At 37.4% G+C, this 15,546-nt stretch overlaps 1 protein-coding gene across 1 annotated transcript in view; it reads right to left on the bottom strand.

Moving 5' to 3' along the window:
• TTN (titin) overlaps positions 1 to 15,546 on the bottom strand; it is a 240,400-nt gene that overhangs the window by 212,870 nt on the left and 11,984 nt on the right. The window contains 18 exon segments of the mRNA XM_054069478.1: positions 52 to 1,742; positions 2,254 to 2,422; positions 2,528 to 2,692; positions 2,806 to 3,029; positions 3,736 to 3,980; positions 4,536 to 4,766; positions 4,881 to 5,086; positions 5,724 to 5,866; positions 6,591 to 6,803; positions 6,917 to 6,977; positions 7,300 to 7,558; positions 8,059 to 8,124; positions 8,387 to 8,668; positions 9,720 to 9,845; positions 9,958 to 10,233; positions 13,075 to 13,212; positions 13,692 to 13,829; positions 14,635 to 14,772. Of these exon segments, the coding sequence (XP_053925453.1) occupies positions 52 to 1,742; positions 2,254 to 2,422; positions 2,528 to 2,692; positions 2,806 to 3,029; positions 3,736 to 3,980; positions 4,536 to 4,766; positions 4,881 to 5,086; positions 5,724 to 5,866; positions 6,591 to 6,803; positions 6,917 to 6,977; positions 7,300 to 7,558; positions 8,059 to 8,124; positions 8,387 to 8,668; positions 9,720 to 9,845; positions 9,958 to 10,233; positions 13,075 to 13,212; positions 13,692 to 13,829; positions 14,635 to 14,772 (4,771 nt within the window).

A 15,546-nucleotide genomic window follows, 5' to 3' on the forward strand; every position in this document is an offset into this window, starting at 1 on the left:
GACAATACACTATAGCAAGCAGAATGGTAAAAGTGGGAGAATTTAGATTACCTTGTACTAACAGGAAAGCATGGCTGGAAGTTTCACCAGCTATATTCACTGCTTTCACCATGATGCTGGCAGAATCATCAGATGTCACATCTCTGATGACTAATTCGCAAACGTTATCTTCAGGCCAATACCAATACACACGATCAGTCCTTTCAATCTGCACACCATTTTTGTACCACTGGCACTCAGGGTCTGGTTTCCCCACCACTCTCACACGAAAGTGTGCGTCTGTCCCCTGGGCTACAGTCTGGCTTTGAATTCGTTCAAATATCTTGGGTGCCTCCATGCTTGGACTAAGCTCCACCTTCTCTGGTTTGAATGTTGGAATGGTGATTTTGCCTTCAGGAGGAAGTGCTTTCTTCTCTTCCTCTGGAATCTCTTTGGTCCAGTGAAGAAGTTCTTCTTTTGTCTTTTTTAACATTTCTTCATATGATTCATCTTTTTTGCGAGACTTAAGTTCCACAGCAGTGATGGCTTCATAATAGCCCTCTTCTGTCCTACGTTTGAATTTACTACGCAGCTCTTCAGATTCCTCTGAAAGCTTCTCATGAGTGATTCTTTCAGCCCTTTTCAGTTTCACCACTTCTTTGGTTGTTTTCTCTGCAGGTTTGTCTACCTTCTGTACCTCAAATTGAAGTTTTCCAGGCTCTGGCAGTACAGGCTCGTGTTTGGGTTCAGGAGCACGACGAAGAACAGATCTGAAGTCTTCCCTCTGCTGGATCTCTAGTCTCACCTTATGTTCGATAAAGCCTTCTGGATTCTCTGCAGTTACTTTCACCTCTCCTGTGTCATATGATTTGCAGTCCACAATATCCAGGTAGTAGATTCCATCATAACGGAGTCTAAACCTTTTGCTCTTACGGATGAGCTGTCCATTGAGGTACCAGTTGACCTTAGGCAAAGGATAGCCAGTCACACGACAGCGGAATCGTGCTGTTTCACCTTCCAGGACTCTTGAAGGTTCAGGGACCAAAACAATCTCTGGCTTTTGTTTTTCCTTTTGGTCTACTGCAACTGCAGGAAGAGCACCCTCATGGGCCATTCTTTCTAACTCTTCAATTCGCTGCAGCCCCCTTCTGCCTTCTGGCAACTGTGATTCTTCCACAAGGCTTTTCTCATCCTTTACAATCAGAGTAGCGGATGTATGGTCTGTACCATATTTGTTAGTTGCCCTGCAAGTGATCACTCCGCTATCTCTAGAATAGGCTACTCCATAGTCCAGGCTACAGTACCCAAACTCATTGATCATGCGGAGTCTATTAGCTGCTTCCAAGGGTTTGCCATCATGTAACCACTCCACCACCATGGTTGGGTCACCAATTGGTGTAAGCCTGCACTCAAAGTGTGCTGGTCCAAATTGCTTGAGCCGTAAAGATGTGAGTTTCTTCTTAAAAAATGGTTTCTGTTGTTTTTCTTTGTCATAGAGATCTCCTTCCTCCCATTGCTCTTGACCATACCGCAAATGGAGAGGCTCTAACTCTGGTGCTGCAATCTCTTTGGCTTTGTAAGTTCCTTTTGGAATGATTAATCTCTTTTCTGGTTCAGGCTCTGCATGTTCAACTTCAACATTTACTTTGCACCGAGTAGTGTCCCGCCCAGCTTTATTGATAGCAGTAGCAGTATACCATGCAGCGTCTTGCCTGGCAGTAGATTCAATTTTAAGGGCTGCTGCCCCTTTGGTTCCCTCAATCCTGAAATATTAAAACAATTTTTTTTAAACTTTTTTGTAGTTCTTTAATATTAATTCTTCCCCTTCTCTAAAATCAGGTCAAAGACTCCAAAGGCAAATCTCTGGAGGAATTAGACATGTTGTTTATGTTTATTTATGCTTATAAGAATCAAACAGAGAAAGCTAATAAAAAACATTCTTGAATTCAGTGCAGATTTTTTAAGAGGACTTAAAAAATAAGAGACAGATAATGGTTCCCTAAATCTTTGTTGTATTACAAAAGCATTGGCTTTGCAGAATACAAAATACACAAATACACAAGTTGGAAAAAATTTAATGAGTCCTACAAGATATAAAATATCTCTTAGCCTTTCTGAAATGAAGAAGCTGGTAGTAGATTCAGTAGCCATTAGACTAAGCCCTCAGTGAATTTTTTCTATGGAAGCAAAAGTATTCAGCACACTGTCGGTAGCACTTTGCAGGACAGTGATTATCAACTCCTTTACCGTGTAAAAAAAATTAAAAATGCTTACTTTATCTTGGGGTATTTATGAGGTACAATGATGTCACTGTTCTTCAGCCATACAATGTCGGGGTTAGGGTTACCAGTAGCTTTCACTGCCATCTCCAGTCTAGAGCCCTCTTTTACACTAACATTCTTCAGCCTTTCCACAAAATGTGGTCTGACTAGGTCTTCCTTAGCTGGAAGAGCAAGGACAATTTATCACAAGAGGAAGTCACATAACCATTTTTTTTTTAATAAGAAGTACTCCTCAGTGTCTTAAAAATAGCATGCCCAGTAAATACCTTCCACGGTCAGTGTCATTGAGACTGAAGCTTTGCCTGCCCTATTCTGAGCAATTACAGCCCATTCTCCAGAGTCTTCAGGCATAGCAGGAACAATAATCAATGACTGGGTTCCATCCTCTTTAATTACTATTTTATGGGTGTAGTCATTAACCACTTGTTGACCTGCAGATACACAAGAAAAAAACAATTGCACTCAAAACAGTGTTTCAGAAAAGTATAAAGTGCATATAATTTTTTTTTTTAATTATTTGTTGAAGAAAATGAAGCTGGTGTACCATTATGGAACCAATATGTCTCTGGCATAGGTCTACCAACTACTTTTAAGTCAAATCTTGCTGTTTGCCCCTGTGAACATTTGAATGATGTGGGTTTCAGGACAAAAACTGGCTTATATAGTCTCTCTAGCTGTCCTTCATCAGTTTCTTCTAATCTGCGGGCAGGAGAACGAGAAGGAGAACTGCGGGCAGGAGACCGGCTTGGAGAGCGTGGAGAAATAGATCTGGAAGGAAAAAATAAGACAATTTGTATGATAACATTATATAGCATTGAGCTGATATGATAAACAGAGATGGTCTTTTGCCTTTAGCATCATTTATTTTCAAGGGTACCAATTTATCTATGTGAGATACTGTGACAAATGTAATTTTTATTTGTAGTCAATTTTCTTTAGGCTTTTGACAGTAATTTGTGTAGCTGGATAGTATCAGTACACCACAGCCAGGGAAATTTGGGGGTTTTGGGTAGTCTACAGATAGCTTACAATACTGTGTAAATATGTGCATGCATGTGCATGCGTATGGAGATGGAACACAGTATATGGTGATGCTCGATTATTTCTATGATAGAAATACAACTATTTCAAGAGTAGGAAGTAAGAGTTGCACACAGTACTGAAACCCCAAGTGCAGAAGAATTTTTTTTTCAAAAAACTGAGTACTTTGAGAAATGAGTATGGTTGCTGAGGCTGTAAATCTGATACCGTGTCAGTGAATAATGGTATGCTGGGAATTGCTTTGCTCATTAAGAATGCAAATCAGAAAAGTGCTGGCACATAAATCAATGTAAGCCATGAAAATGACATTTAGAACTTGTCTATAGGTATGCAAACTCCAGTAACTTAAGCTGTTTAGCTTCTGTGTAATGAGTTCTCGCTCTATCACTGCACACTGAAGTCTCATGAAATCTGTACATTACTGTGTTCTTACCTATATCTTCTCATAACTTCTGGTCCTGGCATATAACCTGGAGTTGCTGTGGGTGCAACTGGCTCAACATAGAGTTTCGCTGAGCAAATGGCATTTCCTTTCATATTACTGGCAAAGGCAGTATAAATTCCTTCATCTTCAGGTAAAACAACAGGCAAACGCAGGCTGGCACTGCCGTCTTGCAGAACTTCCATCTGGTAGCGTTCTCCATGCCTTATGCGTTTACCATCTTTGTACCATGCAATCTGCAAGGAAAGAGAGTAGAATGCTATGTGAACTCTCCTAAAGACAATGATCCAATAATGATCCATGCATAGAACATATTATAACTTCCTATTTTTCAGCTGATGTATAGTCACAGTCCATGAATACAGGATAACATTTTACTTGAAATAAGCCAGACTAAAGTAACACGCTTTCACAATACCCTGAAACATGAAATTTGGAGCTCAAAACAAATATAAAGGCCATTTTGACATAAGAGTAAAGTGACCCAGACTGGACTTGCTACTGTGCTTCCCACTTGTGTACTCTAGCTCAGACATACTGAGAAGCAAGACCTAATTACGTAGTAAATCTAAGCTACCTCTGAACTGGGTAGCCAACCTAACACTATTCTATTAAAGAGCAGAAAGAAAATTGAGCTTGATATCAGAACAAAAGATTTTATTTCATTTGAGATTTGCTGTTTTCTGTGCAGCATGTAGAATATCTGACAATGGGATAATAGAAGATTTTTTTTTTACATAGAGCACCAAGTGGTATTTAAAACACATTAATGTCATACGGGTTTGGGGTACCTTTGGCAATGGATAACCAGTCATTTTGCAATGGAAAGTAACTCCTGTTCCTTCAAAGGTTCTGTAATTCTTTAATCTTAAATCAAATCCAGCTTCTATAGCTTCAGATTCAGAAATATCAACCATCATCTCCTCTCCATCTTCTTCGAGAAGTTCATATAAAGTGGTCTTAATAATTCTGAGTTCAATTTCCTTGATAAGTCTTTCTTCAAAAGAAGAAATACGGTGTTCCTATACAGAAAAGCAAGAGGATTAGCTCTGTGTATGAGATAATGACCTTGTAAAGACATGATTGGTACTGGTAAAATGTCAGTATACAAAATGATTATGGAGTGGTAGACATACCTCATCTTCTACAAAAGTTCTGACCATCACCGTATCTTTTGCCATTTTCTTCCTAATTAAGGCTTGTTCTTTTTCATATTCTTTTTCAAAGTCGCCATATGAAATAGGTGGGGCTACCTCAGCCACTTTAGGTTCCTGTACATATGCACTCACTTGAGTTTGGTACATCATTTCTTGTTGTGATTTTATGTAGGCTTCATAATCAGCTAAGAATGAAGAACACATTAATTTTGATAAGTTATTGTGTGTTTCACTGCATTGAATAGAAAAAATTAGTACAAATGAATTTTACTTTTTTTTGTGATTCAATCAGACCTTTTGTCTGTTTAGTCAGTAAAATACGAACAGCAATAATATGCAAAGACTGGTGTTTTCAGATGAGCTTTATAAACAGCTAAGTTTTACTGTTCTATTTAAGTGTTCTAGTTCTCAAAGTGGAAGTACCTGTAGAGGCTATTTTACAATTTCTTCACTGTAGTTCTATCTCCTGCAAAGTTTCATGCACTTTCATAAGGACAATTTTCTAAAAAAAAAGAGTTAGCTTCTTTCCCTGTAATAGAGCAAACTATCAGACTCTCTGAATGTCTTATGTTATGTTGGCTGTTATGGATGTTAACAGAACAATGCTGGTATAGCTACAAATTCTTACAAAGAATATGTATTCTTCAAGAACCTGATGATAAATACTCTGTCTTGCAGAAACTGAGACACCATAACACCCTTTACATTTCTTGAATTGACCAAACTAAGCTGCAAAGACCTTGATCACAATTTAAAATATTTTCTGCATTTTACTGTTCATTTTAAGAAATACTTTTCCCATTTCTTTATTCTACAACGTACCTTCTTCTAGTAAGGAGACCGTTGCAGAAGCTTCTCCATGTTTATTACGAACAACAATAGTGTATTCTCCGGCATCATCGGCAAAAGTCATAGAAATTTCAAGTCTGCATTCCCCAGTTTCTCTTTTGTAACTCACTTTGTATCTACAGAGAACATAAAAGTACAAGCTTTCTATAATTCTGATGAACAGACTTTTAAGTGAATTTGCTTTTAACTGTACAGTTAACGAGAATCACTCCTAACTTGTACAAGAAAAAAAATAAAGAGAAAGTTTTGCAGGCAATTCTCACTCAATGAATCTGCAGAACAGTGTAGGAAAAATAACCACGCTGATACTGAAGCACAGGTTTACTTTCTTTCTATTCTCACTAAAATAAATGGGATGCAAACAGCAGTACTGAAGTATCAGAGATCTAGTTATTAGACATAGTAAAATGACATATGCTGAGTGCATGTACTTTGGCCTAATAGCATTGATATGTTCAAGAATGTTACAAATGTTCAAGGTTTTTATCTCTGCTAGAAAGTGTGTTGCTTTCTATAGATAAGATTTGCATAGATAGAATGCAAACATTGCATAGACAGAATAAAACAAACACAAAACTTCTTCCTTATTTATTTTTATGTATATATAACATCTCTCATTTTACAGTCTTTTAAATATTTATTTTTTAAAATTTAGGAGCCTTCTAAAGTCTTACATTAAGATATGCTTCTATGATTATTCCATTTCAAAAATAAAATGTCACGGATATCTCTGATCCTATTTGGCTCAGCATCAGTAAGGGAATAAAAGTTATGGTACCACGAATTGAATATTATTAAAATCTATGTTTAAATAGTTCTTGCGCATTGTATTCAAAGTACCTGTAGCCAGTCGTTAAAGGAACTCCACCTTTTTTCCAGTAGACATGTGGCTTTGGGTTGCCCCCTACTTGACATTCAAAAATAATGCTCCCACCTTCAATTAATTTATGTACTATGGGTTTTCTAATGAAGAAAGGAGGTATGGGTTCTCCCGATACTTCCTCTGCTGCAGCAGAGACATCTTCCATTACGATGTCCTTTGTCTCCACATAGCTGAAATAAGATTACAGTGCAAGTAAGTGAGTTGATGTTAGAAGCACTCATAAACAGAGTGCAAGAAACTGAAGACCATAGTAGGAGCAGTGTGCTTAAGAAAGTAACTTTACCGTTTTTCTTCTGTAACAGCCTTCTCAGAAATGGTTTCTCGAGTCTCAATTTCTTCTGAAACTGCAAGGCAAATATGATATATATGTGTTGGATTTTAAAACACTTGAATAGTGCTTAAGCAGTGAGTTTGTTCGACACAAAGAAAGAGAAGGTTAACTACTTCACTGGCTCAAAAGCCCAGGTACTTTCATTGAAGAAGCAAGTTAAGAGTCTTTGTTGCCCTATATTTAGCCTTTTCCTCATATTCTTACATCCCTGTTACCTTACAACCCTGGAATACAATTCAAGGCACATGTTCTACTTGGGAGCTGAAAAAATGTCTGTTACATTACAAGTAATATGTAGTTAAAAAAATTATGTCTACAATGATAAACATACTTACCTTTAACATATAAGTGGCAAGAAGTGCTGACACTCCCAGCCTTATTAGTAGCAGTGCAGGTAAATCTCCCACTGTCTTCTGCAAAGGCTTCACGAATCACAAGGCGAGCAAGTCCTGCTTTGAAAGTGATCTGGAAGTCCATGGAGCTCTCAATCTTGTAATTTTCCCTGTACCACGTTACAGTAGGCTGAGGATGACCAGAGATATGGCACTCCAGAGTGACAGACTCGCCTTCAGTCACAGTCTTATTTTTGAGGCCCTGAATGACAAAAATGAGTATCACAATCATTATAAATTTTCACTACTTAACAGAGATTCAAATAACTATAACATGGATGAAAGGAAAATTTAATGTCTACTTCAAAACAGTCTTCTGTTCAGCAGTGTATCCAGGAAAAAAAGAGGAATTTTCCAAAAGAATGTACTTGAAACTGGATTTGGGATCTCTGAGCATTACTGTTATTAACAAGAAAATTAAAAAGTAGGTTGATGTTTCTGCTGATCATGGTAAGAAATTTTTCCACTGCAGCAGAGGTCAACCTACTATGCAACATAATTGTGAAGAATCACCCCCATAACAGTCATTCATGATAGTTTGCATCACAGATAAATTGTATGACTGACTAACCTCTAATACAGAGGTTAAAAAGATCAAATAAAGCCAAATTTTCATAGTCAGGTTTTCAAAGATAAAAGTTAGAATACAAAATAGGAGAAAAAATAGCAATAGCTCCACTAATGTATATATAAATTACTTACTGAGACTATGGTGGGCGGAGTAGCAGGAGTTTCTACAGGCACAGGAACTCTGGCAGTTTCTGTCACCTAGGTGGTTTAAAACACGGTTAATAAACACTTAGCAAAGCCAAGGACAAAATCAGCAGAATTGAGATAAGAAAAGAAATTAGCTAAAAGAGAACTCTTTGCTTTTCACATGTAAATATTAGGCCCTCAAAAGCATTTGTATAAAACAAGAAAGATAAAAGTCAGGAGAATGCTATAAAAGTGGGAAGTTGCAAACGTGAGGCTATGGTATGTTTTTAAAATGGAAGTCAGTCAAAGTGATAGAAATTTATTAAAAATGTACCTTTGCTTCACCCTCTTTCCGCAACACCAAGTGTTCTTCCCGCACTGCCTCATCTTTAATGCTTACACCTGTCTGTGTTTTAGTCTCAACATCATAGTGACTTTTATAGGTCTCAGCAGCCTCTCCAAAAGGAAACTGCGGAGGGGCAACTGCCTCTGCTTTTATCTTTACTTCATGTGGCTTTAGCTGAGGTGGCTTAACAGGCTTGGTGATCTTTTGCACAGCAGAAGTAGATGACAACTCTTTTTCTAGAGTAGCCATGGCAGATCCCGCTATCGAAACCTAGGGAACCAAAGAGAAAGAGTTACATCAGTGCATTTCATGAGCAGATTGCACATGCAACATTTGCTTCCTTACATATTTGTTGACATTGCAAGAGCTGTGTATAAGAAAATGATGTAGATTAAGACTGCAGTAGTAGAATACTGGAGATAAAATATCCTTGTACTATTTTTGATGTGTCTAATATTCAAATATTTTCTTTTTACTTTAGAATTTGATGGTCAAGAGGGTCTTAAGTAGAACATGAGAAATGTCTTCTAAATTTATTGACTTGAGGTCTTAGTTTTCCATTTAATCAGTTTGATACTGAAATAAACAATACTACTAATTACATAACAGTAACTAAAGTAACTGAAGAGATTTCAAAATGTTATTGTAGGTGTATGTATGTTTGGAAAACATACATAAATATTTAAAAAGAAACATATTTTTGGTGATTTTTATGTTTTTTAATTAAATTTGAAGGAAAGATGAGTTCATTTTTAAAGTCCAGATGAATAGAGAAAGTATGTTTGAATGAGAAAATTAATTAAATGGGAACTTTAAATATTATGTGAAGGAGTCAAACAGAAGAATGCAAAATTAACATTAAAAATGGATAGTGTCATATTACACAGTCAAGATTTTCTCTGGTTTGAATATTAGATTATTAAGTCATAATCTGCAAGGAAGAAAGAAAAAACTATTTCCAATGCGCAAGTGAACTGATGCACGCAATAAGACTGAAGAGGGATACCTGTGCTCTTTAAAAAACATACATTGCATGACAGATGTTTATGATTTCACTGCATCAAAGTATAGAAGCTATATCCATAAACAGATGAAAAGCTTGTTTAAATAATTAATAATTACAATTCACATTTTAGTAATTTGTGTGTCTTCTTGCAGCACCACTTTTTATTGGTCAAACAAGCCAACAACAACTACTGCAGATCATATTTGGAAAGCACAATACTGGAGTGGGGGAAAAAGCCAGATGTAATGTCACCTATCGGTTATTACATTATAAATGAGCATGCTGTTCTTCTTGAATGCAGCTTTCACTTCTTACCTCATATGTATGATCTGGCTTAGGAACAGCAATTTTGGAGACTGTGAAGTGAGGACTTGCTGTGCGGGGTCGTGGGTGTTCAACATGAATTGTTTTCTCAGCCTTAGTTTCTGCTGCTCTTTTTATCTACACAAAACAATGAAAAATTTGTTGAGAATGTGATGCTGTTCTCCAAAGTGAAACAGATTTTACTGGGACATAGTTTTTGGAAAAGAATGCGATATAAACTGAGTCTAACCTCTGTCGATATATGAACTTCCTTCTTTTCGGCAGCTGAGACAGGTTTCTCAGGAGGAACATAGACAGTCTTAACTTCTTTAGTGACAACATGACGTTCTGCTGGGGCCTCAGCAACGCGGTCTACTACGGCTTGCTCTTTATAGCCGTATTCCAAAGTTCTCTGCTTTATATAAGCTTCATCTGCTTGTTCTGGTTCCCAGGGTGATCGAACACGTGCCTGATCAACTGCAGCAACAACTGTAGCTACAGCTTCAGCCTTTTTTCCAGCTTCAGTCTGCATTGGCAAAATTCATACAAATATTCATCATTATAGTAAAGGCTTGCCTATCTGACAAATACTTAAAAATACAATGCTCACTCAAGTATATTTCATACAAAGATAGAGTGCATACATTTACAAAAATAATGATGTAAACATCAAATATATTTGACCGCAGATACATGTCAGAGTCAGTAGATTCAAATATAGGCATTTCTTCTAAGCTCAAGCTATGCACATTCAGAACATATATATGCTTATGTGCCTTACACTTATTGACATTTGTATGAAAGCCCACTTTTAGTCACATATATGGCTGCTTGTCAAAGAGCAGGGCAGGTAAGCAAATATGGACATAATGGGCAGCAACTATCTAACAACGTTACCCTTCTTCCAGGAGAAGTCCCTGGTGACTGGAAGAAGGGTAACGTTGTGCCCATTTTTAAAAAAGGTAGAAAAGACGACCCTGAGATCTCCTGACCTGTCAGCCTCATCTCTGTGCCTGGGAATATCATGGAACAGATCCTCCTAGAAGCTATGCTATAGCACATGGAGGACAGGGAGGTAATTATTGGCAGCCAGCATGGCTTCATCGGGGCAAGTCCTGTATGACCAACTTGGTGGCTTTCTATGATGGGGTAACTGCAGCAGTTACCAACGTAACTGCATGGTTTACCATGCGTAAACTAACGGATGTGATCTATCTACGCTTCTGTAAAGCCTTTGGCACGGTCCCCCACAACATCCTTCTCTCTAAATTGGAGAGATATGGATTTGGTGGGTGGATGGTAAGGTGGATAAGAAACTGGTTGGATGGTCGTATTCAGAGAGTAGTGGTCAATGGCTCAAAGTCCAGATGGAGATCCGTGAAAAGTGGAGTGCCTCAGGGGTCCGTACTGCGACTGGTGCTGTTTAATATCTTTATCAATGATGTTGACAGTGAGATTGAGTGAACCCTCAGCAAGTTTGCAGATGATACCAAGCTGAATGGTGCAGTTGCCACACTGGAAGGACAGGATGTCATCCAGAGGGACATGGACAGGCTGGAGAAGTGGGCATCTGAGAATCTCGTGAGGTTCAACAAGGCCCACTGTAAGGTTCTGCACCTGGGTCGGAGCAATCCCCATTTTTCAGTACACGATGGGGGATGACATGCTTGAGAACAGCCCTGCAGAGAAGGACTTGGGGGTGCTAGTTGATGAGAAGGCCAACTGTATTCTAGGCTGCGTCAAAAGAAGCATGACCAGCAGGTCAAGGGAAGGGATTCTGCCCCTCTATTCCTCTCTTGTGAGACCTCATCTGGAATACCGTGTCCAGTTCTGGAATCCTCAACATAAAAAGGATATGGAGCTGTTGGAACAGATCCAGAGGAGGCTACAAAGATGGTCAGAGGGCTGGAGCACCTCCCTATGAGGACAGGCTGAGAGATTTGGGCCTCTTCAGCCTGGAGAAGAGAAGGCTCAGAGAAGATCTTATAGTGACCTTCCAGTACCTGAAGGGGGCCTACAGGAAAGCTGGAGAGGGGCTATTCATAAAGGCTTGTGGGGATAGGACCAGGAGGAATGGGTATAAACTGGTGAGGGGCAGATTTAGGCTAGACATTAGGAAGAATTTCTTCACCATGAGAGAGATGAGACACTGGCACAGGTTGCCCAGGGAGGTTGTGGCTGCTCCATCCCTGGAAATGTTCAAGGCCAGGTTGGATGGGGCCTTGGGCAGCCTGGTCTGGTGGGATGTCCCTGCCCATGGCAGGGGGGTTGGAACTAGATGATCTTTAAGGTCCCTTCCAACACAAACTTTACTATGATAACTTCTATATCATCAGAGTTCAAATTTCCGCCCAGTCAGTCTACAGTAGATGATAGGATGATTAATACTAGTGTTCATTGTTACTGTCATAGCTGATCTGGATGTAGCAACAAAGCACATGAAATGTTTGCCTTGTAGGTGTGAAAAAACTAATAGATAATTTCATGCTTATTATAAAACATTTTAACATTAAAATAAGATAACTTAAGTGAGGTCAAAATGTGAGTTTTTACAGAGATTTTATTATTAAAGTAGTCTTTAGATAACAAGGACCTCTTATGCAGTGTCGTTGGTGATTTCAAAATTATTCGTTATACCAACCTGAATTTGGCACTAAATTTACACCATCTGTCAAGTAACTGCAATCTCTTAGCAGTCTGACTCCTCTTGGTGGGTTTTATATGCTTTATGTTTTATATATACATTTTAATTGCATTTTATAAAGGTAATTTATGAAAGTACCATATTGTTTCTAACAAAGTAGATACATAGACTTGAAATAAAAGCTCTTCGGAGCTATGCTATTCTCTCACGTATGAGCATTCCTGGCTATGGTATAACAGAAAAGCTTTTCTACTGCGGGAGTCCTACCGGAACAAAGCAGTGTCAACAAATGTCTGATTGTCAGAAATAATAAACTGGACAGACTTGAATGGATGTTAAAGTTTGTCTTGTACAAAGAACAATACAATTCAAACCTTAACGGAGAGAATTTGTTTCATCTGACAACCATAAAATTGCAAGGAATCATTTTATGGAAAAAAGGAAGTGTGAACAAGTAAACATTACGTGAAAGTCACTGGCAGGGAGTAGAATTTCACAGTGAAATGCAACAGTACTCATAAAATTGGTATTTTCTTACAAGGCAAGACATAAACCTCTATCACTAGAAAGTCTTGTTGATTGACCATCATCCCACTTAACAGGTACATCATCAAGAAATAATTTAAGGGCATTCTATTGTACCCCAGTAGCTCTTAAAAGGTGATGATTAAAGATGAAACGAATTGTAACAGTGCATTTGACATCTGCAACAGCTATATTCACCTCATCATAAGCCAGATGAATTTGTTCTTGCTTGGCTGTAATTTCTTCTCTAGTTCTGGACACTGTGACTGGTGCTTTGGTTTTATCAGTGGCAATTATTTTTGGAACTACAGTAGTTTTCTTAGCTTCCTTTTTAATCTAGTTATCATAACAGAAATAAAAGTTTCAGTTACGTATGATCTTGAAAGTTATTTGAACAACGGGAAAGCATTTTGGAATGGGAAGAGGGTAGGAGAATTAAGGCGTTAGATCCTTGTGCACTGCACACAGTTCTGCATTATATGTATACTGATAAGTATTGTTATATCCTGACACCTAATTAAATAAAAGTAATTCTTTTTAAAAAAAAGTTAAAATGCATTTCAGGAGTCAGTCAGTCCATTCCAAAGGTCACGCAGAAGAGAATTATGGGCATCTTATTAATGAAAACTGTTAGGAGAGAAAGATAGAGGTGGAATAATATAGTCTATTTAACACTAGTTTTAGAAGTTCGTAAGTGGAATAAATCTTAGAAAAAAAGAGCTGGAAAAGTATAGTTAGTAGTTTTCTTGTGGGACATATAAGATTTGTAAACAAAAGAGGATAAAAAACCAACTATGGTTGATACTGCTATTCACCTTTTCATGGGTTATGCTCACTGGTTCTTGTTTGGCAGAAATTCCTTCTTTACTTTTTGATATTATGACTTGTGGTTTAGGTTTATCAGTGGTAATTACTACTTTAGGTACGGAAGGTTTCGTGTCTTCCTTTCTTATCTGTTTTTTATGGTAAAGAAAAATAATAGTGATCAATCATATCAGTTGTCAAAACTATATAACTTTTTGGGAAAGTGGCATGAGGTTACAAAATGTATATCAATGAGAAAAATGTCACCTGATAAATTAAATAATTCCTTTGTGCAGACCAAGTTATAGCCTGTCTTACATGCTAGCTGAACTCAATGCATTTAGAGTAGTTAACATATTTCATTAATCTGTGTGTGAATTAGAGAAGAATATTACCACTTCCTAGTTAATTGTGATATATTATTGTTATGTTTTGTAGAAACAGTTTGCAGAAAAATTAGTGTTACTGACTTAATATTTAATCCCATCAGCAGATGGAACTATTTCATCAGTTACTGCAACAAACAATGGTTCCACGATATGGTCTAGCAGATGCATTCATCCTGCATAAAAATATGAACTTCATTGAATCAAACTCCACATGTAAATATCAAATCATGAGAGATAACCTTTACAATTTATCTTCAGAAATCTACCTTCAGACAAAAAGCAAAGGTCATTAAGCATCAAATGAAATTCTTAGTATTATGGCAGTAAAAGCTGTAATGCTCAAAGGATCTGTGGGAATGGCAGCTGCACTCTTCCTCTGTAGGCAGAGCTGCTATGAAATCAGTAGAAGTGAACCTGCGATGCTGGGCCTATTCCTGGAATAACTTGATTTATAAAGTTTAATATTTTTGGCAGAGGAAAGATATGCAGCACATTTGATGAAGAATAAGATTTAAAAACTTACTAGAGTATAATAATGAGCTCAACCTCTGTAAAGTTTATTTACCTTTTCATGAGCAATGTGCACTTGCTCATGTTTCGTAGATATTTCTTCTCTAGCTCCTGATATTCTTTCTTGTTCTTTGGCTCTGTCTGTGGCAATTATTACTGTGGGTACTGGAGTTTTCTCTGGTTCTTTTCTCACCTGGTTGTTTACAAATAAAGAAATTTAAATGAGACATTGTTCAAAAATATGTGCTACGAGATTTTTGATTCATTTGGAAAAGAAGATACAAAAGAAAGGGAGAAAAAACATGAAACTCCGGATTTCAAAATCAGCTAGTCTGGAAACAACAATAACAACACAAACAGACTTCTTATAAAAGGTATATACATTTAGCATAAACGTAATAAAACATTCCACAAATGCTTGCTTTGCTACTGAAAGCAGTAATAAAAAAGCTCCTATCAGAGAAAAACTATCCTGCATCATAATCTGTTGGAGAAAGTGTAGGATACTAAAGCCAAGTTTTAGGTAGCTTTCACTTTACCAAGAAGTTCAAATGTAATATGCACATAGAATTTGGGGTTTTGCGCAGGTGGATTTCAGTTGCTCGGTACTTTAAAGATAGGTTACACTTTTTCTTCCTCATGCATTTCAGTAGAATGCAAATGGAATATTTCCCTATTAAAATTGGTCTTCTATTAAATCACATTTGTCTGATGAAACCCATACTAAAATAATTTGAGTTCTAATCACACATCAGTATTTGCAAAGTTGATTTCAGTGCAGAATGAGTTTTTCTTCCCTTTTCTGACCCAAACAAAGCAGGCTACAAATAGCAAGCTTAGAAACAAATCAGAAAACAAAAAAAAGAAAATTCAAGAGATATTTCCCACATGTCAGTTCTTTAAATGATTGAGAATACTATCTAGTAAATCATCATACACTATATAAAAAATAGATTTTTTTCTAAGT

Source organism: Cuculus canorus, chromosome 6 (assembly GCF_017976375.1).
Source record: "Cuculus canorus isolate bCucCan1 chromosome 6, bCucCan1.pri, whole genome shotgun sequence".
NCBI lineage: Eukaryota > Metazoa > Chordata > Aves > Cuculiformes > Cuculidae > Cuculus > Cuculus canorus.